The sequence below is a fragment of the Lissotriton helveticus genome, chromosome 9 (assembly GCF_964261635.1).
Source record: "Lissotriton helveticus chromosome 9, aLisHel1.1, whole genome shotgun sequence".
Taxonomy (NCBI): domain Eukaryota; kingdom Metazoa; phylum Chordata; class Amphibia; order Caudata; family Salamandridae; genus Lissotriton; species Lissotriton helveticus.
In genome coordinates this window covers 1153527701-1153555561 of record NC_136070.1, presented here as the reverse complement: position 1 = coordinate 1153555561, position 27861 = coordinate 1153527701, and the positions used below count along the sequence as shown (strand labels likewise).

The window sequence follows — 27861 nt, the reverse complement described above, 5'->3', positions numbered from 1 at the left end:
CAAAGACGGATGTCTAATCACCACTTAAAACTCAATCCCTCTGTTAGTTGGTCTTAAATATCCAACTTGCATGTACAATTGTGGATTGGTTTGTGTACTTAAAGAAACATGAGTGGGGATGCCCACATTGTGTCCGCTTGCAAAATGTTTAAAGTAATATCATCATGGAGACAAATCCCATCTGGACATGCTTCTGTTGAAGCCAATCCTTGTTGGGAGTTTGTGAGACCAACGTAGAATACATTCTGTCAGTGCAAGCCATTCTCTTCTTTTTACTGAGCAAAAAGGAAGGTTCAATCAGTTACCAATAATATCTCACACTTTGCCCACCTGAATGCGGTCAGCGTTGCATGCATGTATTTATATGCTAATAAAATCAGTTTTCTATTTTTAGCCACCATAGCTATTGTACTGCCATCCCCTTAAATTTACAGCTGCTTCTGTTTTCCATGGTAAATTTCATAAGCACCAAAAAAATGTTAAGCAAAGCTCAATCATACCTTCTTTTATATAAACAATTTATTCATAAATACATATGACATTTTGCACATGGGATCTATAGCTGGTAATTTGCACGTAGACCATATTCCATTTGTTTTGCTGAGAAGGTGTGAATTTTTTCTTTTACCCTCCGCAACCATCTAGAACTTTAGATTCTCAGACTATTTGCTCAAATTAGCCCTATAAAAAGCTAACAAAGCAAAGTCAGTGAGTGTTACACATAAAAGCAAGCTGTTCAAGTGCCCTACTTCATTACAATGAATGGCTGCATTGTATAAGCCTCTGGAGATTAACTCGGTCTGAAGCAAGGTAGGGTTTATAACTGTAAACAGTTTGCAAATGTAATATTATATGGGAAAAAAAGATGCATTGATGTGCGTCTTGGAAGCTTTGCTTCAGTGATGGCTCGGTCTCACGTGGTCACCACATGAAAGCAGCTCTCTCACGCAACATTCGCACTCCAAAACGTTGCCATTCTCGCTGATATATCCAAAGTTCTTGTGTTGTGTCCAGGCAGGCTAAAACGGCACCTCCCTTCCATGCAATAAGGCGGGGATCCATATCCTGGAACAATTACACAAAGATTATAAAGGGTATGGCCATTCCTTTGAAAAAACTGACCACCAAATTAACATCTCTCTCTTCAGCTTTTGGCAATATTTCAAGTTTTGTTACAGAGCAATTAAGAAAAATAAACACATGCCTGTCTGAAGGTACATTTCTTTTTTTTATAAAGATAGCTAAATGAACTGACAATGCATGAGCAACATGTTTTAAAATATCCCACTGCATCTTTTGTAAACTCAAAAATAACTAAAAAGCATGCAGGAAGGAGAACCACAGCAGTCAAGCTACAAAACGAAGTTTGCTATGATTTATGCCCACAGAATGACTCTGTAAGTCAAGAAGGACTGTCAGGGCAAATGTCTTGTTCTTGTATCGCAGAGAGGTTGGTGGTATGTTCATGAATTCAGAATCAGTCCCAAAGACTGAGAAGGAAAATATTATGTAGCATTAATCTTCTGTTTGCTTGCCATCTGTCCCTGTTGTAGCTTTGCATCTGGTATGTACATAATTTAGTGCTGGCTTGGACCACTGCACGCTTTATTTCAAAACGTTTATTTCAGGCATTGGGCAAGAAGGGAATGACTTATGACCTCACTGTGAATGCCATAATGCCATCCGCCACAGACCGATGATATGTGTGTAACTGCCTTATGGTTCATTGCACCTGGAACTAGCTGCTAAAACAACCTGATTGCATGTAGTCCTTGTTTTTTATCCTGCATAGTCTCTCTAAATTCATAAACACCAAGAGTAAAATACCTTTGCTCCTCTGGGATCGCGAGATACATTTTGAAAATATTTAGTCAAAATAAGTTGACTATACGATGCTTTTGTTAAACAATTCAATGAATCCAGCAATTAAAATAAACCCTTAGCCAAAATCATCACCAAGGGAATCCGTAACTAAGAAGCAAGCAGTAAAGAATAACTTACTTACCTTTGGTAATGCTCTTTCTGGTGGATACTCGATCCAACCCACACATTTCAAACCTTTAAAACTCCCCTAGGTGCCACCAAGTATCACCAAACATTTTAAAAATTGCTCATGCAGGCCGATCGAGGTTGCCAGTTGACATTGGAGCTTCATCTTCCCACCTTTGGAAGTAATATGCATGCTGCATATAGTGTCACCCCTCTGTGCCAACCAAGCATTCAACGCCCTTAGAAGCGGAGCACCAGTAACAGTTTGAGAACCGTGACAGTGAGCACGATCTATCATGGAACCTTGTTAATAACTACAAGCCCACTCCACAGAATAAGGAGGAAGGAAGGCAGGGAGAAATCTGCGGTTTCAGAGTATCCACCACAAGAAGAATTACCAAAGGTAATTAGATTGTTCCCCTGACAGATACTTCTAACCGCAGTGACACCACCTTTTGAATGCAAACAAAAGTAGTAAAACCCAACCCCCACAGTTGGTGGATTTGACAAGTGGGCCTTAGATCATGACATCTTGCAGGAGCAAGAGTTGATACAATAGTCTGTGGTGAAGGTGTGGAAGGATGCCCATGTAGCAGCCAGGTAGGAGTACAGCACTGGAACATCAGTAGCTAAACCTGTAGTGCAGTTGTGGCTTTGGAAGAAGGATCCTGAAGGCCTGCAGGAGGCTCCTTCTTTCCCAAGGCGCAGCACATGTCGATGTATAGGACAATCCATCTTGATAAGATCCATTTTTTAAATGCCCCTGCTCTTTGCACTGGAAAACCAACAAAAAGCTGGTCATACACTCGGTGCTCCTTGGTCTGAGCGATATAAAAACTGATGGCTCCCCTGGGATCCAAACGGTGAAGCCTCTCCTTCTCTGTAGTGGGACGTGGCATACAGAAGCATGCAGGGAGCATGACAGCCTTCCCTACATGGAAGGGCGGAACCACCTTTGGGAGAAAGGATCCCCGGATCCAAAGTACTAACTTGTCAGAGAAAAAGATGGTATAAGGAGGCTGCACCGAGAGCAAGTGCAGTTCACAGAAACAATTTGCAAAAGTGACTACAATGAGGAAGACTGTCTAAAGGTTAAAAAACGCAGGGAACACAGAGGAACAAGGAAGCAACACGAGGAGGTGAGAGGGAGTAGAAAGCATCACGGAGGAGGGTGAGATGGGCAAGAAAAGCAATACATGGGTTGGGGGAAGGGCAAAAGAGAGACGAGGGCGAGGGTGGGTGGTAAGCAAAATGGAGGACACAGGGAGAAGCAGGGGACAGAACAAGAGTACAGAGACACAAAAGTACACGACAGACAGCTCAAAAAAACACAAACTCTCATGGAGTGCTTCATGCATAATAAAAGAAGTAGTGCTTGAAAAGCAAGCAATGGTCAGTGAATCAATGCAACGGTAAAGAGGTATTCCCCATGGGACGGGAAAACACAAGATTGGCCAACTGGGGCACCAATAAAAAGCAGGCAAATGATGGACCAGGAAAGCCAACCAATGTTAAGCAACAGAAAGGTGCAGGTCCCTTGTTGTTCGTATGCCACCGTACCCCTCACAACAGGAGGGCTCAAGCCCTTATATGTTGTTGGTAGGCCACAATACTCCTCGCAACAGACATCACATGCACTGTCTAGCACTTGTACAGAAGCCATATCTCAGAAACAAGTTATCAACTGCATTGTGCGGGTGCAGGCGCCCATCTGACAATGTCTTCTCAAAACACCTCATGAGGGTGAATGCAGCTACAAACTTCACCAAACTTCATGGGGTTTAGGGCCATGCTAAACCGATACTGACAAGCAAGATCTTCCTGCACTGTAAATGTCTTTATCGGGGGATTCCAAACTTCTCTTTAGTTTGCGAACGCACCCACCCTCAAGCCTGCATTTTAATGGGTGTCAGGAGGATCCCTGTGACACACTTTGGACCCTAAACCACATACAAGGGGGTGGGAGCAATGTTTCTAAATCGTCTAATCACTGGCAACCGCTCTGAGTACTATTCCAACCCATCATTTTTCACCCATAGTGCCACTTTGTACAATGCACAAAAGATGACCTTGCAATGCCTAAATAATATGGAGCAAGATGGGGTTCCGCTTCCCACTGACACTGTACTGGTGTAAAGTTTGCATCAAAACACAATGCTTATTACAGATGCGGCCCAGCAAAAGTTCTACAGTCCCTATTTTAATAAAAAACTTCCGTAGGTGAGTTTAAGTGAGCCCAACAACTGTTGTAGTAATCTTGATAACTGAATCCTGGAGTCTTTTTTTCGGTGATCTACTTAGATGCATTTATGACATGTTTAATAAATATAATCATTTCATTATTTTGGTTGGAAAAAGTGATTTTCTTTTTTAGATTTTTAATGCTCTCTTTTAGCCATTCTCCATTTGATAGCACTGCCTAGAAGAAGTCATCTGAAGGGTGCAGGAGGAAAAAGCGGATGTAACACTAGGGCTGTTCATTTTCAGCCAAAACGTTCAAATAACATTTAGAGAATTAAACATGGCCTTCATTTCATTCACAAAAAACAATATTATGATTTACAGATGATCCTAAAATTGACAAGGAGCCCTCTCCCTGAAGTTTGCTTGGAGGACATCCAAAATATTATCACCTTTACACAAATCAGCGTTGTCCATGAAGGTTTAAATGTTTATAACCTAAGATATTTTCTTGACGCTTTGTTTGTAGAAACAGCTAGATAAATCTGTGTTCCACCTTTAAGAAGCAATTTCTTAACTTCGGAGATCGGATGCAACACTGTTTAAGCTATCTAGTATGTTTCTGTGAAGTCGAAATCGTTATGTACAGCAGACTTTACCTTAGAGTTAAGAAACGCTTGCCTGAAAATGATCTGAATGCTACATACTGATCAAGTAAGGCAGAATGGGCATGTCTAAACGTCTAGCAGGAAGCTAGAGTGGCATTCGTCTTTGGTGGGGAAGAAAAGGATTTTTTGAGGGAGAGGGATGGGGAGAAAATTAAGAGTTCAACATGAAACTGTAAATAGATCAAATCAGAAATACCTTTGGTCTTGTGATCACTTCAACATTTTCAACAACTCTTCTGAAGGAAGGGGGCATCTTGTGGAGTATACGATGTTGTAGAAACTCTTGAGCCTTTTGAAACATGAGTCCTCCTCCCACGACTAATATAGAACTGTACATCTTCTTTTTTGTGTCCTCAGAGGCTTCAAAGAGAAAGATTAGTTAGCTTGTCATGTATTCCCATCACATGATTTCCTTCTTAAAACAGCAGTATGATGAGATGTTTTGGTTACCGATTCTGAATATATTTATACAATTCAAATATTTTCATTTGTTGACTTTACTAAATTAGAAGACTCTACTTCCACAAGGTACTTTCAGTCATTTCCTAAAAGGAATTGACCATCCCACCTCAAAGGACATCCCTGCAAAACTCAATCGAACTTTTATTGCTACTACTGCATTATCTCTAGTGCGAACACCATCACCTCTACTGGGGATATTATAATTGGCAGCTCTGGTCTTTTTACTAATAGTTATTCCTCTGATTATGTGTCTTTACTTATACATATGCAGTAAATCTCCAGTTCACACCTAGGAAGACTTGCCCTGCACTCTCCACAGGCCATCTTGCCCTCCAATTACACCTTGCCCGATAGGCCTTCAGGGTTTAGTTTTAGCTCTATCCGTCCTTCAGCCACCCATTAGAACAGCCTAGTAGTCTAGCTATCCTAGCACTCCAAACCTCGGGCTTTAGACACTGCCCCAGTATCTTTTGGTGCGACACCCTGCTTGCACCATCATCCCATTCCTTCAGCCCTTTAGTCCCACATCACTGTAAGCCTCCAGAATGTTCTCCATCCATACGCTCATTCCTCTCACTGCCTATTCCCAATCCATCCACTTGGAGAGGTTCTATCCTCATCCCCCCCATACCAGCAGCCAAGAAAACATCTAACATTCCGTATGTCCAACTCCTTCCCTCAGCTACCAACCAGTAGAGAAATAAGATTATCTGATGCAGCAAAACACTTAATAAAGACAGACAAAACATCTCCCAGAAAATCATGCCTTAAGATAAAAAACAGTGGGATAACTGTGATCTTGTACAAAATATCACCTATCTTTGAATGCTTTCGAACCCTTTCTTTTCAACTACATTACAGAAGTGGTATCTCCCATCCTCCACAGAAATTTCTTAACCCCTTCCACAAACATGCCCAGGATAAGGCAGTCTTGGCCAGAACTCACATTGAATCACTTTGTTTATTTAGGCCCACCACCCTACAGTAGCCTTCAAGGTATTACTATTTGAGACTGCTTGTTCCAGAAACATAAGCATGAAATAATCATATTTCCTACTCCGTAAATTACGAGAGATCGTCCTTCACGTGTCTGACCCTCCGGAATCTATAAAAAGATGCTACTTCTGCTGCACTTGACGCATTCGCCCAGAATTCCATGTAGGTGGATGTAGCTACAAAATTCCCCCAAGTTCACTTGCTTCAAGGTGTTGTTAAGCTGATACTGACAAGTAAGGATATTGCCCAGTAATCCCGGACAGCTCCAGAACCTAACGAATAGGCCTTTACAGGGACCTCCCCACAACTGGTACAGGTCTTCCACCCTGTACCGGCCACAAATTAACAAACCCGGGATACTATGAATTGGCCTCATTGAATAGCAGCCTTCTTTAGTCATGGGCCCCGTCCTACATGTGGGACTTCCAGTATCCCCAGAGGCAAGTTCCGCGACAAGCAGTCAGGCTTCTCCAACAGACTGGTCCATTAACCCTAAAGGGTAGGTTGTGAAATTGACTTTCCCAGTTGTTAGAATCATGCCTTGAAGGGCAAAGATTCAGGCAGAGGTAAAAATACCTAGGAGTTGTCTTGCAAACAGGTAGCAACTGTTCCTCCTTCTCCTAGGATCTTTCAGCTGTGCTAGAGCTAAAACATGAGTTTTTGAAAGTGGAGCTAACATGCCATTGATAGTTGGTTTAATTTCGCCGATAAAAGAATATATCATCTCCATGTACACTTTTACTACACCAAGGTGTAGATCCTATGTCAAGTGTAATCACATTTCTCCTACATCGGAATTGAAAGCTAAACCAAAAATGGCAGAGAACAGCTTTGAGGGAAGGAGCTTATCCTTCCCCTCCAACTACACCCATGAAAAACCAGTTCCTCCCAGTCCAATTCAAAATCATTTTTACACCTTGCCCTGGCACGAACCTAGACTGCCCTGCATACCAGTAGAGTAAGAAAGTCTACTTCAGCCCTTCTCCCCCAAGGGAGCCGAGGGAGGGCAGAGGCATTCTTTGATACACCCTCAGGCAATAAATGTAGGTGAACTTCAACTTATCCCTTCCTATTCTTGGCAGTGAGCATGTGCCCCATTGAAGCCTGGGCAAGGAGTTTGCTTAAGTAGCGTCAATAAGAGGTGCGATCAGTTTGAAAGCCAGATGAATATTATTTCGAATACAATTATTCAATGCTTCATAGACATCAAAACTAAAACGGTACACCTCAAATTCAATCGCATATTGGAACTATGGTTACAAATGCATTGGTATTTGAGTTTAATTCTTGCCACCATTCTGGGGTGCAAAGAATAACACTAGATTTACACTTACAAGACATGCGTCTTGAATTAACGCTGACAGGTTAGTGACAGATTAGTGCGGCCTCAAAGTTGCATGGCCGCACTTTAGATGAAAAGAACAAGGTGGTCTTCACTTTAACTGCTGCCTTACAATGGGCCAATTATCCAGTGTGATCCTCACACCCTGACAGAAATATCAGTCCAGTCCCACTGCTATACTGACTGTTCTGCAAGAAAAAAGCTACATACTTTTTGAATAGAAAGTTAACGGACCTGTAAATCAGACCCCGTTTCAAAGAGGAAGCCGAAATGGCAGAGATAAAAAAAAGCAACACTAGGCAGAATTTCCTGAGGTTTTCCGGTGAGACTGATTTCTTGTTTACTGTCTTCTCTGTGCTTTCTATTCATATACAGGCCTCCAGTAACTGGTCCCCTATGAGAAACAATTAACCTATTCACATCACCTAGAAACACACCGGAATGAAGGAACCCCAGGAGAATGACAGATGAGCTAGACAGGTTATCAACAAAAGTACCTCAGACTAAGAGAGCCAGGGCAGAACCAGCAATCGCTTCAGCCTGGAATGAAGATAAGTTTGTTCAGCATTTTAACTAAATGTGAAGACATGTTTTCGGTTTAGCTTCACAGGCCCCATGATATATGTGGTCCATCTTGCTTGCACTTTTTGATACCAAGGGGCATTAGGTACAATCGAGGCCTTTTAACAACTATAACTTATATAGTTCAAGACCCATTAACAAAGGGATTAATGAGCTTCTGAATGTTTCACTGATTTTTGGCAGTATTCTCACCTTTTTGAGATACAATGAAATATTAGAACTATTAAAACTATCTCCTTGTGTTTTTCCATCTTTTGCCTCGGTTTAGGTTATCTGCCTATACTGGGAATTACAGGCCTAATATAAGTCAGGGTGGGGTTGGTGTAAAATTGATAGCTTTAATTCAGGTGCGGCTCAATTCTACATCAAACTTTTTCTATTTTGAAATATATCACAATCCATATGCCTTGTAAGAGACCATCAACATACAACACAAGAAAACTAACACCACACGGGTAAAGGAATATGCTACTTACCAGTATGCATCTGTTCTTGGCATAGAGGGCTGCAGAGTGGTACATTTATGAATAGATCGCCATCTGGTGTTGGGCTCGGATGATTGCACTTGTTTTTCTTCTGGAGAAGTCTTTGTCGTCACCGATGACTCCTCCTCTAGGTGTTAGTGCGCATGGGCATCGGCTCCATCCTTAGATTGTTTTGCCATAGTAGGGTTAGATGGAGTAGTGTAGTATAATACATAAAGATATGCCCATGTAAATGTATCTAAATAAGACAATGTTGGGACAGACACTGGTTTCCGGGGAGGCAGGGAGGGCATGTACCACTCTGCAGCCCTCTGTGCCAAGAACAGATGCATACTGGTAAGTAGCATATTCCGTTCGAGGCATATGGGCTGCAGATGGTACATTTATGAATAGATTATACAGAAGTTACCTCCCTAGCGGTGGTCACCCGTGTCTGTCGCAACTGTTTGAAATAGAGTTTTTAATACAGCTTGGCCCACTCTGGCTTGTTGTGTAGCCTGCACATCAACACAGTAGTGCTTTGTAAAGGTATGTGGTGTAGACCAAGTTGCTGCTCTACATATGTCATCTAGGGGAATGTTTCCTAAGAATGCCATGGATGCTCCTAGCTTACGTGTAGAGTGAGCTCTAGGAGGAACAGTTAATGTTCTCTTTGCTTTTATGTAACATATTTGTATACATCTTACAATCCATCTAGCGATGCCTGCTTTAGAGATAGGATTGCCCTTATGTGTTGGGGAAAATGCTACAAATAGTTGTTTAGTTTTCCTGAAATTTTGTGTCCTTTCTATGTAGTACAAAATGGCCCTTTTGACATCTAGTGTATGTAGGGCCCTTTCTGCTACCGTCTGTGGCTTTGGGAAAAAGACTGGTAGTTCCACCGGTTGATTGATGTGAAATGCTGAAATTACTTTAGGCAAGAACTTTGGGTTTGTTCTAAGAACCACTTTATTCTGATGTAATTGTAGGAATGGTTCTTGTATTGTCAATGCCTGTAATTCACTTACTCTCCTGAGTGAGGTAATGGCTATAAGAAAGGCCACCTTCCATGTAAGGAATTGTATTTCACACCTATGCATAGGTTCGAAAGGTGGTCCCATTAGTCTGGTGAGTACTACGTTGAGGTTCCAGACCGGGGAAGGTGGTAATCTTGGTGGAATGACTCTCTTAAGGCCTTCCATGAAGGCTTTTATCGCTGGCACTCTAAACAGGGATATGTGCTGCCTGTTTTGTAGGTACGCTGCTATAGCTGCTAGATGTACTCTGATAGATGTGTACGCGAGATTACATTGCTGTAAGTGTAGTAAGTAGAAAATAATCTCCTTTGTTGATACGTCCAGAGGGTTGATATTATTAGTGGTACAGTATATAGCAAACCTCTTCCACTTGGCTGCGTAGCATGCTCTGGTGGTGGGACGTCGCGCTTGCTTATTTATCTCCATGCAATTTGGGGGTAGATCTAAGTACCCAAATTCTAGGATTTCAGGAGCCAGATCGCTAGGTTCAGTTGTGTGAGATCTGGGTGCATTATTTCTCCATGGTTCTGTGTAAGGTGCATGGGTAGAATTCTTAGCTTTTGGTGTGGCACTTGTGAGAGTTGCAAGAGCGTGGTGAACCACGGTTGTCGTGCCCACGTGGGTGCTACTAGTATCATGGTCATTGAGTGTTGTTGCAGCTTTCTGACCACTAATGGGATTAGTGGGAGAGGGGGAAAAGCGTATGCAAATTTGTTGGACCAATTTATCCATAACGCATTGCCCTGCGACAGGTGGTGTGGGTACCTGGACGCGAAGCTTTGGCATTTTGCGTTCTTATGAGTGGCAAAGAGGTCTATCTCTGGTTGTCCCCATCCCTGGAAGAATGGTTGCAGTATTTGTTGGTGCAGTTCCCATTCGTGTATTTGTTCCGACTGTCTGCTTAAGATGTCTGCCATCTGGTTTTGAACTCCTGGTAGGTGTTCTGCTAACAGATAGATGTTTTGAGGAATGGCCCATCTCCAAATTTCCTGCGCTAGTCTGGATAGTTGGAGAGAGTGCGTCCCCCCTGTTTTTTAATATAATACATTGCTGTCATGTTGTCTGTTCTGATCAGGACTGCTTTGTTGGTAACATGCATTTGAAAGGCCTTCAATGCTAGAAACACTGCTAGCAGTTCTAGGTGATTGATGTGCAGCCTTCTTTCCTGCACCTCCATCTTCCTTGTACTGTATATTTCTCCATATGCGCTCCCCATCCCGTGAGCGATGTGTCCGCTGTTATTGTCACCTGTGGAATTGGTTCTAGGAACGACCGCCCCTTGGCAATGTTTGTTGTGTTCCACCACTTCAGAGAGCGGTGTGTGCGGTCGTCTACCAACACCAGATCTGTAATCTGTCCTTGAGCCTGATTCCACTGTGTCGCTAAACATTCTTGTAGCGGACGCATTTGTAGTTTGGCATATGGTATTAGCAGTATGCAGGATGACATCATCCCCAATAGCTGCATGAACACTCTTGCTGTTAATGAGTGTTGTGGCTGAAATTTTTGAATGATTGTAAGCATTGTCTGGACCCTGACTGGATTGGGGTATACTTTGACTTTTTCTGTGTCTATAGTAGCCCCTAAATATTGTTGAACCTTGCTTGGTTGCAGGTGTGACTTTGTGTAGTTCACAGTGAACCCTAGTTGGTGCAGCATGTGAATTGTCTTCTGTGTGTTCTGAAGACATTCTTCTTGTGACTTGGCCTTTATTAGCCAGTCGTCCAAGTATGGGAAGACATGTATTTGTTGTCTTCTTAGGTGGGCTGCAACCACCGCTAGGCATTTTGTGAACACCCTTGGCGCCGTCGTGACACCAAACGGAAGGACTTTGAACTGATAATGTTGTCCTTCTACCACAAACCTTAGATATTTCCTGTGGGCTTTGTGAATCGAGATATGAAAGTAAGCGCCTTTTAGATCCAGTGTAGAAAGAAAGTCCCCTTTCTTCAGTAAAGGAAGTACTTGTTGGAGCGTGACCATCTGGAAATGTTCCGAATTTATGTATGCGTTGAGAGGTCTTAGGTCTAGTATTGGCCTTAGAGACCCATCCTTTTTGGGAATTAGGAAGTATAGGGAGTATACTCCTGTTCCTTGCTGTTGCTTTGGAACCTTCTCTATTGCATGCTTTTGTAGCAGAGATAGCACTTCTTGTTTTAACAGTGTTAAGTGATCTTGTTTCATCGGACGCTGTTTGGGGGGGATGTTTGGTGGGGTAGATGTGAGTTCCAGGCAATAACCATGTTGGATAATTTGTCTCACCCACCTGTCTGATGTGATGTTTTCCCAGACAGGTAGGAACTGTGATAGGCGTCCCCCGACCGGTGTTATATGGTCTGGGGGGAGCTGTATGAAGTCACTGTTTTGGGGTTGGAGAGTTGCGGTTGTTGTTGTTTCCGCGTCCTCTACCCTTGCTGTTGTTACCTCTGTAACTACCTCTAGAATTACCTCTGGGTGATGTCGGTGTAAAAGAGGTTTGTTGCTGGCTTGTACCTGTATTTTTGGATCCTCCTCTATAGGCGGACCTACGAAAGGAACCTCTTTGGGTCGGCTGTTGCAATGCTCCCATTGATTTAGCCGTTTCCGTATCCTTTTTCATCTTTTCTAAGGCCTCATCTGTCCCTGTGCCGAAAAGTGTTTTCTCATCAAAAGGTTGGTTCAGTAATGAAGTTTGCACCTCTTGTTTGAACCCTGAAACCCTGAGCCATGCATGTCTCCTTAACATGATGCTTGTGTTTATGGATCTTGCTGCAGTGTCTGCCGTGTCTAGGGCGCACTTGATTGAAGTGTTAGTAATTAACTTCCCTTCCTGTATGAGTTGATCTGCCCTCTTTTGATGTTCTTTAGGGAGATGTGTGATGAGTTTCTCTAACTCATCATAATGCGCTCTGTCATACCTTGCAAGTAGTGCCTGTGTATTAGCTATGCGCCAGCTGTTTGCCGCTTGAGATGCAACTCTCTTGCCAGAGGCATCTATTAGCTTAGACTCTTTGTCAGGAGGTGGAGCTTCTCCTGTAGATAAAGAGTTTGCGCTCTTACGAGCATTTGTGACCACTAGTGAGTCTAGAGGAATTTGTCCCTTGATGAATATTGGGTCTTTTGGAGCTGCCCTATATTTCTTATCAATTCTTGGGTTCAGTACCCTAGCCCTCACCGGGTCTTTGAATATCTCTGATGTGTGATTTAGAAGGCCCTTAAGCATTGGTAATGTTCCTGATGTTCTTTGTGCAGCAGGTAGTGTTTCTAATAGGAAATCCTCTATTTGAGGTTCTGCATGTAGTTCTACCTTGTGGTATTTTGCTGCTCTATTAATGAGTTGTGCAAAACCAGTATTATCATCAGGAGGTGAAGGTTTTGACGGATACAATTCAGGGTCGTTATCGTTATCTGACCCTACATTGTACTGTTCCCATGGGTCTGCGTCCTCTGGGATTGTGTCTTCATCATCCCCAAGATGTTCTCCCTCCCCTGTGTCACTTTCTACATCTGTTGTAAGTGTAGATGGTCGTGTGGGAGGAATAGCTGGCCTATTGTGAGGAATAGGAGAAGAGGGTGTGTCTCTAGGATGTGGAGAAGGGGGAGGAGTTGTATTTCTCCCCATTGTTCTCTTCTTCGGAGGAGTTTTGTCGTCCGATTGTTCATTTTTCCTCTTTTTGGGTAGTTCTGTGACTACCTTGCCAGTTTGTGGATCAATAAACAGAGTCTTTTGTTTAGGATCGGTTTTATATTCCTGTGTCGGTACCGCAGTTTTCGGGTCCGAAAGGTGTTTTTTCTTTTGACTGTCCATTTGTATTTTCGGCACCGAGATTTTATTCGGATCCGATGTCTTCGGTGTCGAGGGTGTCTTCGGTGTCGATGTTGTTTTTGACGTCGAAGCGTGTTTCTGTGTCGATATGGACTGTTTTGACTTCGAGCTTTCCTTGATATGGAGCTTCGGTGTCGATGTCGGGGTGGGTCGTTTATCGGAACCCCCATGATGGGAGACCGAGTGTTTCGGTTTCGTTGCCGGGCCCGAGGGCGGGGCGTCGGAAACTTTTTTCGGTTGTCTGACCGGGCTCGAGGGCGGGGTCGACACCGTGCGGGGTCTGTTCTTTGGTAAAGGGACGTCGTCACTCACGGTTTGTTGGACGTCGATTTCCTCGACGTCGGACTCGTCCGCTTCAGACCCCGCCTCATCGGCCTTTTCTTCCTCCTCTTCTGGGTGCTGGTCCTCGAACAGCTCCGGGATTGCTTGTGACTGCATTCTCGATACCTCGTGTCTTCGGGCTCGACGGTTTCTAATCGTTGATTTTGAGGAGAATGCTGCACAGGCCTCACAGTCCCTGAATTCGTGTTCAGGGGACAAGCAGAGGTTGCACACCTCGTGTAGGTCCTTGTGTGGGAACTTAGCACCACACGCTGGACATTTTTTGAATGGAGTCCTTTCCATGGACTCCGGGCCGGACTACTTCGAGCTGGTCTTCTGGTAGTCGTCGTTCTTCGAAATGCGTCGAGATGGAAGTGTAGTCGCGTTCGATAACCAATACCGTCGAATTGGAAATGGTTACGCGCCGAATATAACTTTCTTTATCAAAGTCGATCCGGAGCGCTTCGATCCTCATCCGAACCCGATGGCGGAAAAAAACAATCTAAGGATGGAGCCGATGCCCATGCGCACTAACACCTAGAGGAGGAGTCATCGGTGACGACAAAGACTTCTCCAGAAGAAAAACAAGTGCAATCATCCGAGCCTAACACCAGATGGCGATCTATTCATAAATGTACCATCTGCAGCCCATATGCCTCGAACATGACATTCTTGATGGAAATGCCAGACGCAAGAAAGTAGGAGTTACTACCACCAGTCCTGAGAAACACACACTGTGCCTCCTTTCTTGTCCCATTGTTAATGCCATATAGGAATCTTCTGTGAACTTACAGAAATGGCATGAGAAAGGGGTTTTAGCTTATAGATCAAAAAAGAGCTGACCAGAAATCTTACGATGTCCTAAGTCATAAGAAGTGCAATAAAAGAACAATTTTAAAAACTGTGGTCATAGAAAAACTAGGATTGTGCACCTCATTTTTCAATATCAGTTGAGAATGGTTCATTAATGGCAATTCATTGTTTCTTTGGCCTAACCTCAAGCAGCTTTCTGACCCAATAATCATAAACTTAATAACGTACCGGGTGACTTTTGACCAATGAACTTCCATCGGCATTGATTTGACTAATGTTTGCTACAAAGTAGTTTTCGTGTTAAAGCATGTGATTACAAAGTTACACAATGATCAAAATGTCTCCAATATCCTGAATGTATTGGTGATGCGATAGGGTATGTGGGAGAAATGTGTTGGCATCGGATTCCTGCTTTATGTGATATTGCACTGCTATGTAAAGAAAAGGGCATATTACACATCTGTGCCACTCAGTCTTTAGATAGACTCGTTGGGAGTTTCCGATATAGCAACACCTTTTAAGAAACGTATTAACTGTTTGGGTGCAGGTCGTCAGTAACATAGATGCTTTTGAAAATTATTTTTATTCTAAACTAGTTTGTAGTTGTAGTTAAAAAGATATATTTGAATAAAGCAAGCAGAATCTGGTAGGTAAGCGAGGGGTGTGGGTGATTTTTAAAGTACTTCCTAACACAGTTACAGTGGCATACTTTGTGGACCTTTCTCACTAGGCATTTGGGGTTACTGTTCTTTTTGCCTGGATTACTTAACTCACCAAAAGTAATACTCTTGTGGAAGAGGACATCAACTGCTCGTTTAGCCCATGGTCTGTACCTAGGGCCAATATTTATAATTTTTCATGCAGTGGAACTCAGCAAGCCACCATGCTGCGCTGCACTGTTTAAAAGGGAAAGGGCAGGTGTGCGCCGTATTTAACATTATACGTCACATTCCTGGCCATTCTCAGTGCTGGCGCACTTTTGGCTGCCTAGCGGCAACGCCAGTACCCTTCAATCATGGTGAAAGGTGCCTTGCATTGTTCCCTTTCTATGTGTGCATCAGATTGCAGTACATGTAGAAATAGAACAAGCATTTGCAATGCAATCGGTTTCGCCTTTGGGACCTTATATGTATTTAGCTATGCAGCACATTAGCCTGGGTGCTGAAACATCTACTGTTCTTTAACATTGAGGGAAAGTAAGGACAAAACTGTGTTACACGCCAGGTGTGGGAACACTGGGAGAGAAATATTGCCTTCCAGCGGGAAATGGTATAGTCCAAACCTCTGTTTTTAATATAAAATCAGGGCCTTCGGTGGTCATATCACTGAAAATACAAGATTTGAAAAAAACATTATTGTCTACGGGTCCTTGTGGAAGACAATTTCTATGGACTGGAATCTAGAGAATGCTAAAGTGATTTTGGTATTTTACTGACCTCTGCTGGTCGTTTTCCATCAAGAACTTTAAATAGAAGCAGTTACCAGGAAAAGAAAAAAAAAGAAAGTCCCTCAGCAGATAGTAATGCTGGTATTTTACTGCCCTCTGCTTGTCGTTTTCTATAATGACAGTAAAATAGAGGCAGTTGAACAGAAAAAAGGTCCCTAAGAGGAAGCAGACACGTCCTAGGGCTGATTTCCAGAGCCCACAAAGTACATGCACATATAAGTATATAATAAGTATATACTAAAGTATATACAAGAGGTCTTGAATGTTCGACCTAAAAAAACTAAGGGAAATAAAGATATTTCTCCTCGTTATGCTCACCTGGGGAGGCGTAGCATTTTGACGCATTCCCTGGTCTCCCACGAATGATAAATCTGGGAATGCACCAAAATCCATGGGTGGATGCAAGGGAACATAGCATGCTCCACCCATGGAACGTCTCATTGGGGCATTGTAACGCAAGGCAGCGATTTGTACTGCCTTGAGTTACTCCAGAATTATAAAGCCATGCAGGGCGACGCTATGTGGCCTTGTGTGGCTTGATAATCTCATTTAGGATTTGATAGGCCTTGCGTAGCACAAGGGTGAAGCAAAACCTTAATAAATCTGGCCCTTAGTTTCCTAATACTATACTACTGAATGAACATGTATTTCCATTTCTATTTACACGTATTACCCCTACAACAGCTCTCTTCTTCAAATATGCCCTGTGCCTTTAACACTTATTGTGCCAAGCAAGAGGTTAAAAATTTTGGCAGTAGATATGCAGCACACATGAGTAAACCAAATGTGATGTAAAGCAATGTCTTTGCATATGCGCTAACTGTGCAACAGTGGTACTGATGCAAAGCAGTGCATTTCAGCCACCAACATGAGGATGCGGGAGTCCAGTGCTCATCCTGCAATAGTAGAAAAAAACCACTACAGAAATGCCAACAATTTAATGGATTTTAATACCCTTAATTACGGGAAGATCAATTAATGAGGCACCTAGGTGAATAAGGATCCATGTGCTCTGTACCCCTTCACTAAGGTTCGCGAAGCAAGTGAATCTGAAAAAAGTCTGGTGCCAGATGATTAATTCCGTACCTTATATGTCCATAAACCCAAAGAATTATAAAACAAAGTAACAACATTTTCTTACCACAACAGTCAATGCTGTGCAGAATGGCTTTGTCAAGACCTAGTGCTTTTCCTTCAAATTGAGATATTGCTGTTTTTCGGCTCATATGAGCTGTTGTCGGTTCCTGTGATTCATTTCTTGAGACAAGGCAGTCATTCACAGATGATCCAAGTTCCACTTCTTGTGGACGAAGACGGTCCAATATATCATCAGACTGGCAACGTGAGTCTCCTTCAAATCCTCCAGGCTTAGAAAGTGCTCTACGATCAGCCATGGCCTTTGCAGACTTTAAAACAAAACACACAATATGCTAGTTAGCTCGTCAGTGAGACCTATCAATCATTATCTCGATAAATTAAAACAAACTTTTAAATTAAAGCCTTCAGAAAAGTGGCGCTGCTTAGTCCCCTCCCCTTTGAACACAAGCGAACATTATCTTACAGGATACCGGCTCTTGGGGTTTGGCATCTTTTGCTCTCGAAACAATTAACGAGGTTGACAGGTCATATGTAAACTGAAAACAACATTTTCTGGGCAATTAATCTTTGTGTTCCTTTAAGTACTGTCTGTGGGACTACATTTAAATATCAGAACAATGCGGCTAAAAGTGAACAAAGATGTGCTAGTAAAGGGCAATCTTAATGGGAACAGGGGGATTCACCCCTTGGAGGTTGCAAAGGTGGAATCCAAGTACCAGTTTTTGTGGACAGAGACTTATGACAGCAAGTGAACCCCTTCTCAAAGAGAAAGTAATGTGGGCCCACCTTTTCTACAGGTAGGCTGGAATGTGCATGTTGGTGCTTGACAACAGCTTAAGTTGTTTATATTTACAGCACCAATAAACTACATAATTAGAGGTCCAGAGGAAGCAAAAAATACAGGGATTCTTCAAGGGCTGATGAAGTAATGTGTTCTACTATGCTTCTGGGTTGCACTGTCGTCTGACTTAACCGGCTGATCACACACACACACAAGAGTAAGAACGGAGCGGTTGAGTCCGTCTCTCAAGAGAGAATTGCTGCTCCCATGAGTACTCCCATAGGGCAATTCTACAGCACCTCTGTCCTACCATCAGATATCCCACATGGGTAAAAAGTTCCTAATATTTTCCCAGAACTGAGACATAATCCTGTTGAAACAGGGCCCCAGCCTAAGAAGGAGAAACCATGAGGGGACCCAAGAGCTGTGGGCCCACCCAATAGGCCCTCCAGCCAATTGACGCCACATTTCCCAAGGCCATCACTGAACAGAAGTGACATCTTCACCAGTTGCGAAGTAGTAGAAGAGAAAAGTTGCCAGCACCTAGATATTTAGTGGGCAGTAAGTGAGCAAAATGCTCTGAGTTATCGTTAAGTGCTACAAAACCTGTTGGAGAGTTACTGGGCAGTGGAGGTGGTGCACACACTTAGTGGATTCCTTCCAATAGAAGAATTAGCCCAAATTCAATGCCACATATCTTTGCACTTCTCAGCTAAAGTTTACTAGCAAACACATTCATATACATGTTCACAAAAACTATCGACAGGAAACATACTTCCAAAGAAAAAGAAGGATGGAAAGCAAAAAAAAATAACAGGAGGTGATAAGGAGGTAAAGATACTTTTTGGGAAGGGACAGAGTCCATCTTAGTGTGTTCATTGTAAGTAACTCACAATCTTTCAATTATCTGGGGAGCAATTAGAATTGTAATGCTCAACACCAACTGTGGATAAGAGAATATTCAAATTTGATCTTTGTCTAGAACTACCCATCTGCTCTAAAAGAGCAAATGGGTAAACATGTATTTTGGTTTATATAATGGCCTATGCTCATGTAAACTGGAGAGACTCTGGGTAGGTTCCTAACTGAAATGTAATCTAGGTTAAGACAAAACGTGACATCTTCCTTTAGTGCATTTTGAGTTCATACCTCAATTTCAAAATTGCTCATCTTTTTTGCTCTACAGTGTTTAGCTGATTCACGTGTTTCTAAGGATGTAACCTACCATCGCCCTACAAAACGCATACCTATTTGCAAAATCAATTTAATGGGTTATGTGGGGATTATTTGTATATGGCATATTTGTACAGCATTTTGCTGTGTTTCAGATGCTTCAAAAGAAACAATGGCCTGTATAAGAGAAAATACGCATAGTTTTTGCTGGTGGGATTACATCTCACTATTGGCTCATAAGTGGAACAGGAGCCTAAATGACGCGTAAATGCTTCTTAAATGTATTTATTCAATCAAATGATAATTGTTTGAAAAGATCTCTTTTGCGTTGTTACTCCCATTTCCTGAGAGATGGGGCTGCTAGTTTTTAAACTCTACGCTCTGGGGCACTGCTGTCAAGACCTCAGTAAATGTGCTCTAAACCTAAAGTCATGGTACAACTGGAAAATCACCAGCTGGTGTACTTACACAAAAAAACACCTCTGGCATGGAAGTTAAATGTCACTTGTGGAATTGAAGCACATATTGTGCCATCCATTAGGCTGGCAGAGGAAACAGCTCTAGACCTACATACGGAGACTAACTGCTGCAGCATTTGTCAAAATAACTCCTTTTGATAGGAAAGATACCTACTTTTAAATGCGAAGTAAGCAACCCATAAGTTGGTCTTGCAGCTCACAAGCGGAACATGTAAGAATTTAAGGTTGACATTTTCCTTCAGACACTAGAAATCAAAAATTATTTTCCCCGCATAGGTGCTGTGGCTTTTTTCTAAGAAAAACTTCATTAGAATAAAAAGCTATTTTCGTAATTATGGCTTGAAAAAAGCTACAGTGCCCATTCAAACATTGTTTCTAATATTCATTAACAACTTAAACCCACACTATTTTTTCTAAAAATACTATCAAAGTGACTTTTAGAAATTATACTACTCATGACTTAAACTTCAGTAGGCACCTCAGTATTAACCTTCCTTCAGCTGCCATCCCTGTCAGTACTTCACCCCCCTAGGAGGAATGAAACTGCACCCAAATCAAAGACAATGGCATGGTCTTTTTAGCAGGATGACATAGGTATGCAGTTCAGTTTATTTTGGGAAGAACCTTTTGGGAGGGTCTAGGAATTTAAAGCCTGCCCATTAATAGTTCCGTTATAAGGGAGACACGGATAATAGTGTCCTTTTGATACCAGGGTACATAGTCATTCTGACTCTATTCACAGTGGAAAGGAAGTTGATCCCAGAATCTGTTTGGTGTGGCTAGTAGGAGGGGACTGTTCATTACCATAGACTCAATAACACTGGTTGGGCCACTTGTTTTCTCGCAGGGCAGAAAGGTTCAGTCATGTTGGATTTCACTGGGGATGGTGCACTGAGGTTAGTTTGCAGTCAGATGAACAAGATGTGCTGAAAAAGGGGAGGTATACCAGGGGTTTGGAAATGTTTTTAAAATGCACTTGTCTAAGGGACAAACTGAAACTGAAATCTACTGCAAAGAAATCCACTCGCCCATTTATTCTCTAATTCAATTACACGCCCTGGCACATACAGGGTGCTGGTTCATTGTGTTTCATTGAAAGTGCCAAACAAAATGAATGCTTTACAATAATTATGCTGAGGCAATCATATTCCTTTTACTGCAAAGATATGTCCATAGGAAGGTGAGTCTTATGTGGGTCCATCTGCAGCATTGATGCATTTTAGAAGAACAATTTTTGTTTTCACTTAGCATACTCAGTGACCCTGCTGGTACAGAGGTCATCCTATTGATGCACTGCTTAGAAGGACCTTTTTCATTTCAATTTGGTACCTGTAAAATACAGATTAAAAAGACCACTAAGGTAGATGCATTAACCCTCTCACCTATAACTGCAATTGAAACCTGTAACCAATAAAGTACACAAATCTCTATTATTAGTGCAGTTACCAGCTGTGCATCATACTGGAATTACAGCTCAGTGGCATGTAGGAATTCACATTTTGATCATTTATTTGTAGACTTACATAGCCCAAATCAGACTCCAAGGGGTATCAGAGCATTTATCTCTGCAGTAGGAGCAGGGATCCACAGTTTTCTGACCGGAATTAAAACTGGAGACCTGCATGCTAAATGGGTATCTGTGGAGTGGTTTCTTAACCTACTAAAACATGTAAAGAATTGGAACTGGTAAAATGCAGATTACAGATGTGATACTGCAACATGCACATTCCAGGTGGTATTTCAGTCACACGGTAGCCTACAACTTTAAGATCTATATCAGAATTCTGCTTTGTCTCCTTTTTAGGGCTCGGCCTACGTCACCACGAAGTGGGGCGGAGCTCCGAGCTCCTATTGTTAAAGAAAAAAAAAAGGTTTCTTTAGGGCTCGGGAAAGAAACATTCCTTAGTGCGCGAGCTTTTTTTATGGCATCTGCATAGTGATTCGTCTTCGCTGTGCTGTCTTTTTAGTAGCCTTGACACGATAGGCTATATGTAATTTTCGCTCGCTAGTTTGGCATTTTCTGTGCGGTTACGCGCACAGCAGTCCATTAATTTCAATTAGGAGCTGTCAGGGTGCCGCGATAATGTAATGCAGATGTTGTGGGCGCGTTCACCAGTCTGCTGTGAATGGCGGCGTTCGTGCTTTTCCTGTGTTTTCTTTCCGTGTAGGGCAGACATGAAAGGCATGGTCTTAAGAGCAGAAGGTCATATATCTTCAATTATCTCGCCATCACGGCGGAGATAATTAAAAACATATGCCTGCAGTGGCGCGCGCGCGAGGCCGAGAGCTGAGCAGGATGACTCCATGCCACAGTGTAAGAAAGCGTCCGCATCAAAGCAAAGTGTAAAACCTTTAAAAAAAAAAAAGTGAAAAAGCGAAAAGTTTCCTGTAGCTTCAAGGCCAGTCACTGCATAAGGCTGTTTGCAGCCCTCCGCCTCCTGGCAAAGTACCCTGAGACTTCAATAAAGCCTTGTTCCCCCCTGTTTCTAGTTTTGCTGGCCAGTGACTACGTTCACGTCAGGCTTAAGAGGCAAAAAACGAGGCGCTGTAGTCCGTAGAACACACCGCCACAAGCGTTGGTCTTAATGTTTCCCATATAATTAAAGCAGAATAAATCTTACTGCCCAGGGGGTGTAAGCAGGTAAATGTTTTACCATCACTGTTCCAATAAATCGCCCCCAACTTTAGACTTTGAAGTGCTGAATGTTTTAGCACCCGCAGGCATGGAATGTCCCTGCGCGCCCACCGTCGAGCGGGCTGGTGTGACTAATATATTTGCACTCGAGCCGAGGGAAGGGGCAATGCTGAAATTACAGCCCCACGAAGAGGGAATTGATGAGTATTTTCCTTGTAACCGCTCCTTGAAAGTTAAGTGGCACAGCAGGTAAATACTGTTTGCAGTAAAGAATCGCGCACTGAAGGCAGGCGAGGGCTGGGCTCACATGGAGGGAGCCTGGGAAGAGCCGGCGGGCTTCGATGCGCTTCACGAGGGGCATAACGAACGGATTTTTGGGAGCCGTTTTCAGGGGGATAGCGTTACTCATTAGGCGGAATAATGAAGCCCTCGTTCTAACAGCTGCGCAGTGTTGGTTACCGCGTCGGCATTCCTTTGGTAGGCCCGCATTTGTGTACATGCTTTTTGAAGCACAACATTTAATGATAGCAGGTGTGACTCTTCACCCCTCTTAACTGGAGAACCTTATTGTCAGAAAGCCCTTTTCCAAATATGTAAGCAGAACACAACAATTATTTGCTGTTATGTCTCGGAGCGGAGTGCAGCTTATGCAGGGGTGGGTGGGGGCAGGGGCGCACACGTATGATTTTGCTGCCTTTGCTACGGTGGGGATCAGAGTTTAGCGTTATAGATTGACAGACGTGAATAACCGCGCTATTATAATAGACCGTCAAGGAATTGGGACAGGGAATGTTAGAGTGATTGCTGGCGACACCAGAGCTTAAAGACGACCCAACAGCACTGCGTTAAATGTTAGCACTATTGCAAATACATCTTTTGTAACAGATAAAACGCCTAAAGTGCAGGACTGGGCCCCAGATTACCAGCGAGGGGTTAGTTCCCCGTTTGCACTGGTATGCTAGTTTGGGCCGTGTGCCACATTACTGAACAAGATTCAACAAACAATGCCAGAGAAAAAGGGACCCCGAGGCACAGATATAGGCAGGGACTCTCGGGACAAACAGAAAAGTAGCACCACCCTCGCGTAACCACGTCTTCAACATTCAGAGTGCAGATTCAGAGTGCAGATTCAGAGTGCAGTTTGAGAGTGCAGTTTGAGAGTGCAGTTTGAGAGTGCAGTTTGAGAGTGCAGTTTGAGAGTGCAGTTTGAGAGTGCAGTTTGAGAGTGCAGATTGAGAGTGCAGATTGAGAGTGCAGATTGAGAGTGCAGATTGAGCAGTTTGAGAGTGCAGTTTGAGAGTGCAGATTGAGAGTGAAGATTGAGAGTGCAGATTGAGAGTGCAGATTGAGAGTGCAGAGTGCAGTTTGAGAGTGCAGTTTGAGAGTGCAGATTGAGCAGTTTGAGAGTGCAGTTTGAGAGTGCAGTTTGAGAGTGAAGTTTGAGAGTGCAGAGTGCAGATTGAGAGTGCAGATTGAGAGTGCAGAGTGCAGATTGAGAGTGCAGAGTGCAGATTGAGAGTGCAGAGTGCAGATTGAGAGTGCAGAGTGCAGATTGAGAGTGCAGATTGAGAGTGCAGAGTGCAGATTGAGAGTGCAGAGTGCAGATTGAGAGTGCAGAGTGCACATTGAGAGTGCAGAGTGCACATTGAGAGTGCAGAGTGCAGTTTGAGAGTGCAGAGTGCAGATTCAGAGTGCAGTTTGAGAGTGCAGATTCAGAGTGCAGATGCAGAGTGCAGATTCAGAGTGCAGATTCAGAGTGCAGATTCAGAGTGCAGATTCAGAGTGCAGATTGAGAGTGCAGATTGCAGATTGAGAGTGCAGATTGCAGATTGAGAGTGCAGATTGCAGATTGAGAGTGCAGATTGCAGATTGAGAGTGCAGATTGAGAGTGCAGATTGCAGAGTGCAGAGTGCAGTTTGAGAGTGCAGATTGCAGTTTGAGAGTGCAGATTGCAGATTGAGAGTGCAGATTGCAGATTGAGAGTGCAGATTGCAGATTGAGAGTGCAGATTGAGAGTGCAGAGTGCAGATTGAGAGTGCAGAGTGCAGATTGAGAGTGCAGATTGCAGAGTGCAGAGTGCAGATTGAGAGTGCAGAGTGCAGATTGAGAGTGCAGATTGAGAGTGCAGAGTACAGATTGAGAGTGCAGATTGAGAGTGCAGATTGAGAGTGCAGATTGAGAGTGCAGTTTGAGAGTGCAGTTTGAGAGTGCAGTTTGAGAGTGCAGTTTGAGAGTGCAGATTGAGAGTGCAGATTGAGAGTGCAGATTGAGAGTGCAGTTTGAGAGTGCAGTTTGAGAGTGCAGATTGAGAGTGCAGATTGAGAGTGCAGATTGAGAGTGCAGTTTGAGAGTGCAGATTGAGCAGTTTGAGAGTGCAGTTTGAGAGTGCAGATTGAGAGTGCAGATTGAGAGTGCAGATTGAGAGTGCAGTTTGAGAGTGCAGAGTGCAGAGTGCAGATTGAGAGTGCAGATTGAGAGTGCAGAGTGCAGATTGAGAGTGCAGAGTGCAGATTGAGAGTGCAGAGTGCAGATTGAGAGTGCAGAGTGCAGATTGAGAGTGCAGAGTGCAGATTGAGAGTGCAGAGTGCAGGTTGAGAGTGCAGAGTGCAGATTGAGAGTGCAGATTGAGAGTGCAGAGTGAGAGTGCAGATTGAGAGTGAGAGTGCAGAGTGAGAGTGCAGAGTGCAGATTCAGAGTGCAGATTCAGAGTGCAGATTCAGAGTGCAGATTCAGAGTGCAGATTCAGAGTGCAGTTTCAGAGTGCAGTTTCAGAGTGCAGTTTCAGAGTGCAGTTTCAGAGTGCAGTTTCAGAGTGCAGTTTCAGAGTGCAGTTTCAGAGTGCAGTTTCAGAGTGCAGTTTCAGAGTGCAGTTTCAGAGTGCAGTTTCAGAGTGCAGTTTCAGAGTGCAGATTGAGAGTGCAGATTGAGTGTGCAGATTGAGTGTGCAGATTGAGAGTGCAGTTTGAGAGTGCAGTTTGAGAGTGCAGTTTCAGAGTGCAGTTTCAGAGTGCAGTTTCAGAGTGCAGTTTCAGAGTGCAGTTTCAGAGTGCAGTTTCAGAGTGCAGTTTCAGAGTGCAGTTTCAGAGTGCAGTTTCAGAGTGCAGTTTCAGAGTGCAGTTTCAGAGTGCAGTTTCAGAGTGCAGATTGAGAGTGCAGATTGAGAGTGCAGATTGAGAGTGCAGATTGAGAGTGCAGATTGAGAGTGCAGATTGAGAGTGCAGTTTGAGAGTGCAGTTTGAGAGTGCAGTTTGAGAGTGCAGTTTGAGAGTGCAGATTGAGAGTGCAGAAAACTACACACACAACAACACACCCCCAGCCGTCAATGAATGCTTTCACCAGGCACAAACACCAACAACCATCAATGTACGCTTTCACCAAAAACAAACACGACCATGCATCAGTGCCGCTAAACACCCACGCACACAACAAACAAGGTCAGTGCAACTTTCACTAAACACACACACACAACAGCTGACAGTGCACCAGCCACTCTTTCAATTGGCACAATCATCAACAGCTGTCAGTGCACTCCAAAAAACATGGCTAAAACACATTACCATTTACAATGCCATTATATGAAACTCAAACAAACCCGAGCCCTAATGTATTCCTAATGCTTGTTGTGATATGCTAGTAAGATTCTCACACAGCACACTATCTCGTACCAAGTTTCTTGATGTTAGGCTGTAGAGACAGCCTAATCTCTACATTTTCATAGTCGTAACCATAGAACAACCATTTTTTAAATAGTCTAAAACAAAAAATTCTGTGCCTAATTTCCCTCCGGTAATCTTAGTTTTAGTCAATATTATTCTTTATATTTTCTGCTTCCTATTTTGTTCTCGAGTGCTCGTGTCCTAGCTTTGTCTCCTTGTGTTGTCCTCTTTCTAATTAATCTACATTCTTCTTGTTACTGTTGGCTATCTGCCTCCCACGTGCATGGATGAGTGCTGGAAAGGTACACAAGATAAAGGGACCCCCTCTAAGCAAATTATTTTAAGGTCAGGGAGAAGAGGGGAAAACAACAATACAATCTGAAGAGACTCCCTCGTGACCTATATTTCTTTTATCAAACTGAAAATAAATTCAACATGGGCTGAAATAGAACTAAACAGCAACAAAATCCAAAAACATGACCATATTTATAAATATTCACACTATTTAATAAAAAAAATTGTTTTACCAAAAATATTTGTTATTTCTTCTGTAAATATAAAATCAGTATGTTAAACATCTGCAAACAGTGTTGCATAGGAATAACATGACATTTTCATATGCAAACCTCTTTGCATCATTAACTTGGAGTAAAGAAACAAGAAAAGGACATTCATACACACTATCTCACATGCATTACACCACCTCAAATACACTCATACCACATTAATTAATGCATATATCTGGAGAGTGGGAGACAGACAGTTGTTTTAATCTCCGCGACCAATTAAAGCAACTGCATATAGCAGGATCTGAACAGCATTGGTCGACGCGTGTTTCGGTGGCTTAGAGAATGGATGACACCACCTTCCTCAGGACCGTTGCCAGATATTAGACCAATATTGGTACACCCAGGGGATACTACTACTGATACTCTGCAAGAGACTCTCTTTATGTTTTAGTGACTATTTTTCCAAGTTCTTCTGCCACACTCTAGGTATCTCATCTGCGCTGTGCATTAAATGGGGCATATATGCATGTATATTTTCAGCAAAGTAAGAATTTTTTATGGGATCAGTTAGTTAAAATCTATGAGTCATACTACGTTACACCGCACCATTAGACTTCGGCGACATTTCAGTGTTAATATTTGATAGGTTGTATGGGTCTAGGCCCAGAGGTACTTAATTTTGCAGCACAAAATCCCAACGGGCTCGACGAAGGGACGGCCGGACGGAAAATATAGCAGAGTGCTGGAAAGGGCCATACACAAAAGAATCCAGATTGAACAGCTGATTTTGAATTGGAGATCATAACCCGGTCAACATCAGAGCAAAAGGCCCCTTTCCAACTCCACCCAAACCTTTGCATGTCCACCTTGTGAAGACACAATACCTCATGAAAAGCAGCATACACAATAACACACAGTACACACATCCTCCAGAGAATTTCACACACCATGCAGGCATGCTTATTCACTCTGCAGAGACACTCACCCTGAACAAACACTCGGCAAGCATACTGTTGTAGGGGAAGAAGACTGCCAGCAATTATTTATTATTGAATCATTAATATTTATTGTAAGCTACAGAGAGTAGATGGTGTTCCCATAAAGGCTAGCAGGTAACTGACACCAGAATACACAGACATGGAACACCATCACAACAAGGAATCCAAATAGAACATAGCAATTAAAGTGAAAGACACAACCTTAGTAAAGTGTAAATACAACACATACCCCCTGCAGACACCGAAACACAAAGATATACAGTAGAGACCACGCTCCCTTGAGAGACTCTCTCTAGGGAGACGTACACACCTGGTTTCTCATGATTGTTTGCCTGTGCTGTCAACAAATGGCAGTTATAGAAGTGCTTCCTGCTCTGTCCCAGCAGCGTCTCTATAAAGCTGCTGTCCCAGTTGAGTGTAGCAGC

General features: G+C 43.0%; 1 protein-coding gene across 1 annotated transcript in view; it reads right to left on the bottom strand.

The window, feature by feature from the left end:
* Window positions 1-504: 504 nt before the first annotated feature.
* Window positions 505-27861, bottom strand: part of ACTR8 (actin related protein 8) — a 151704-nt gene continuing 124347 nt past the window's right edge. Inside the window, exons 11-13 of the mRNA XM_078661588.1 lie at window positions 17249-17513; window positions 5035-5198; window positions 505-1065 (exon numbers count right to left, since the gene is read on the bottom strand). Coding sequence (XP_078517714.1) covers window positions 922-1065; window positions 5035-5198; window positions 17249-17513 — 573 coding nt within the window. The 3' untranslated portion in view covers window positions 505-921. The remainder of the gene's footprint in view (window positions 1066-5034; window positions 5199-17248; window positions 17514-27861) is intronic.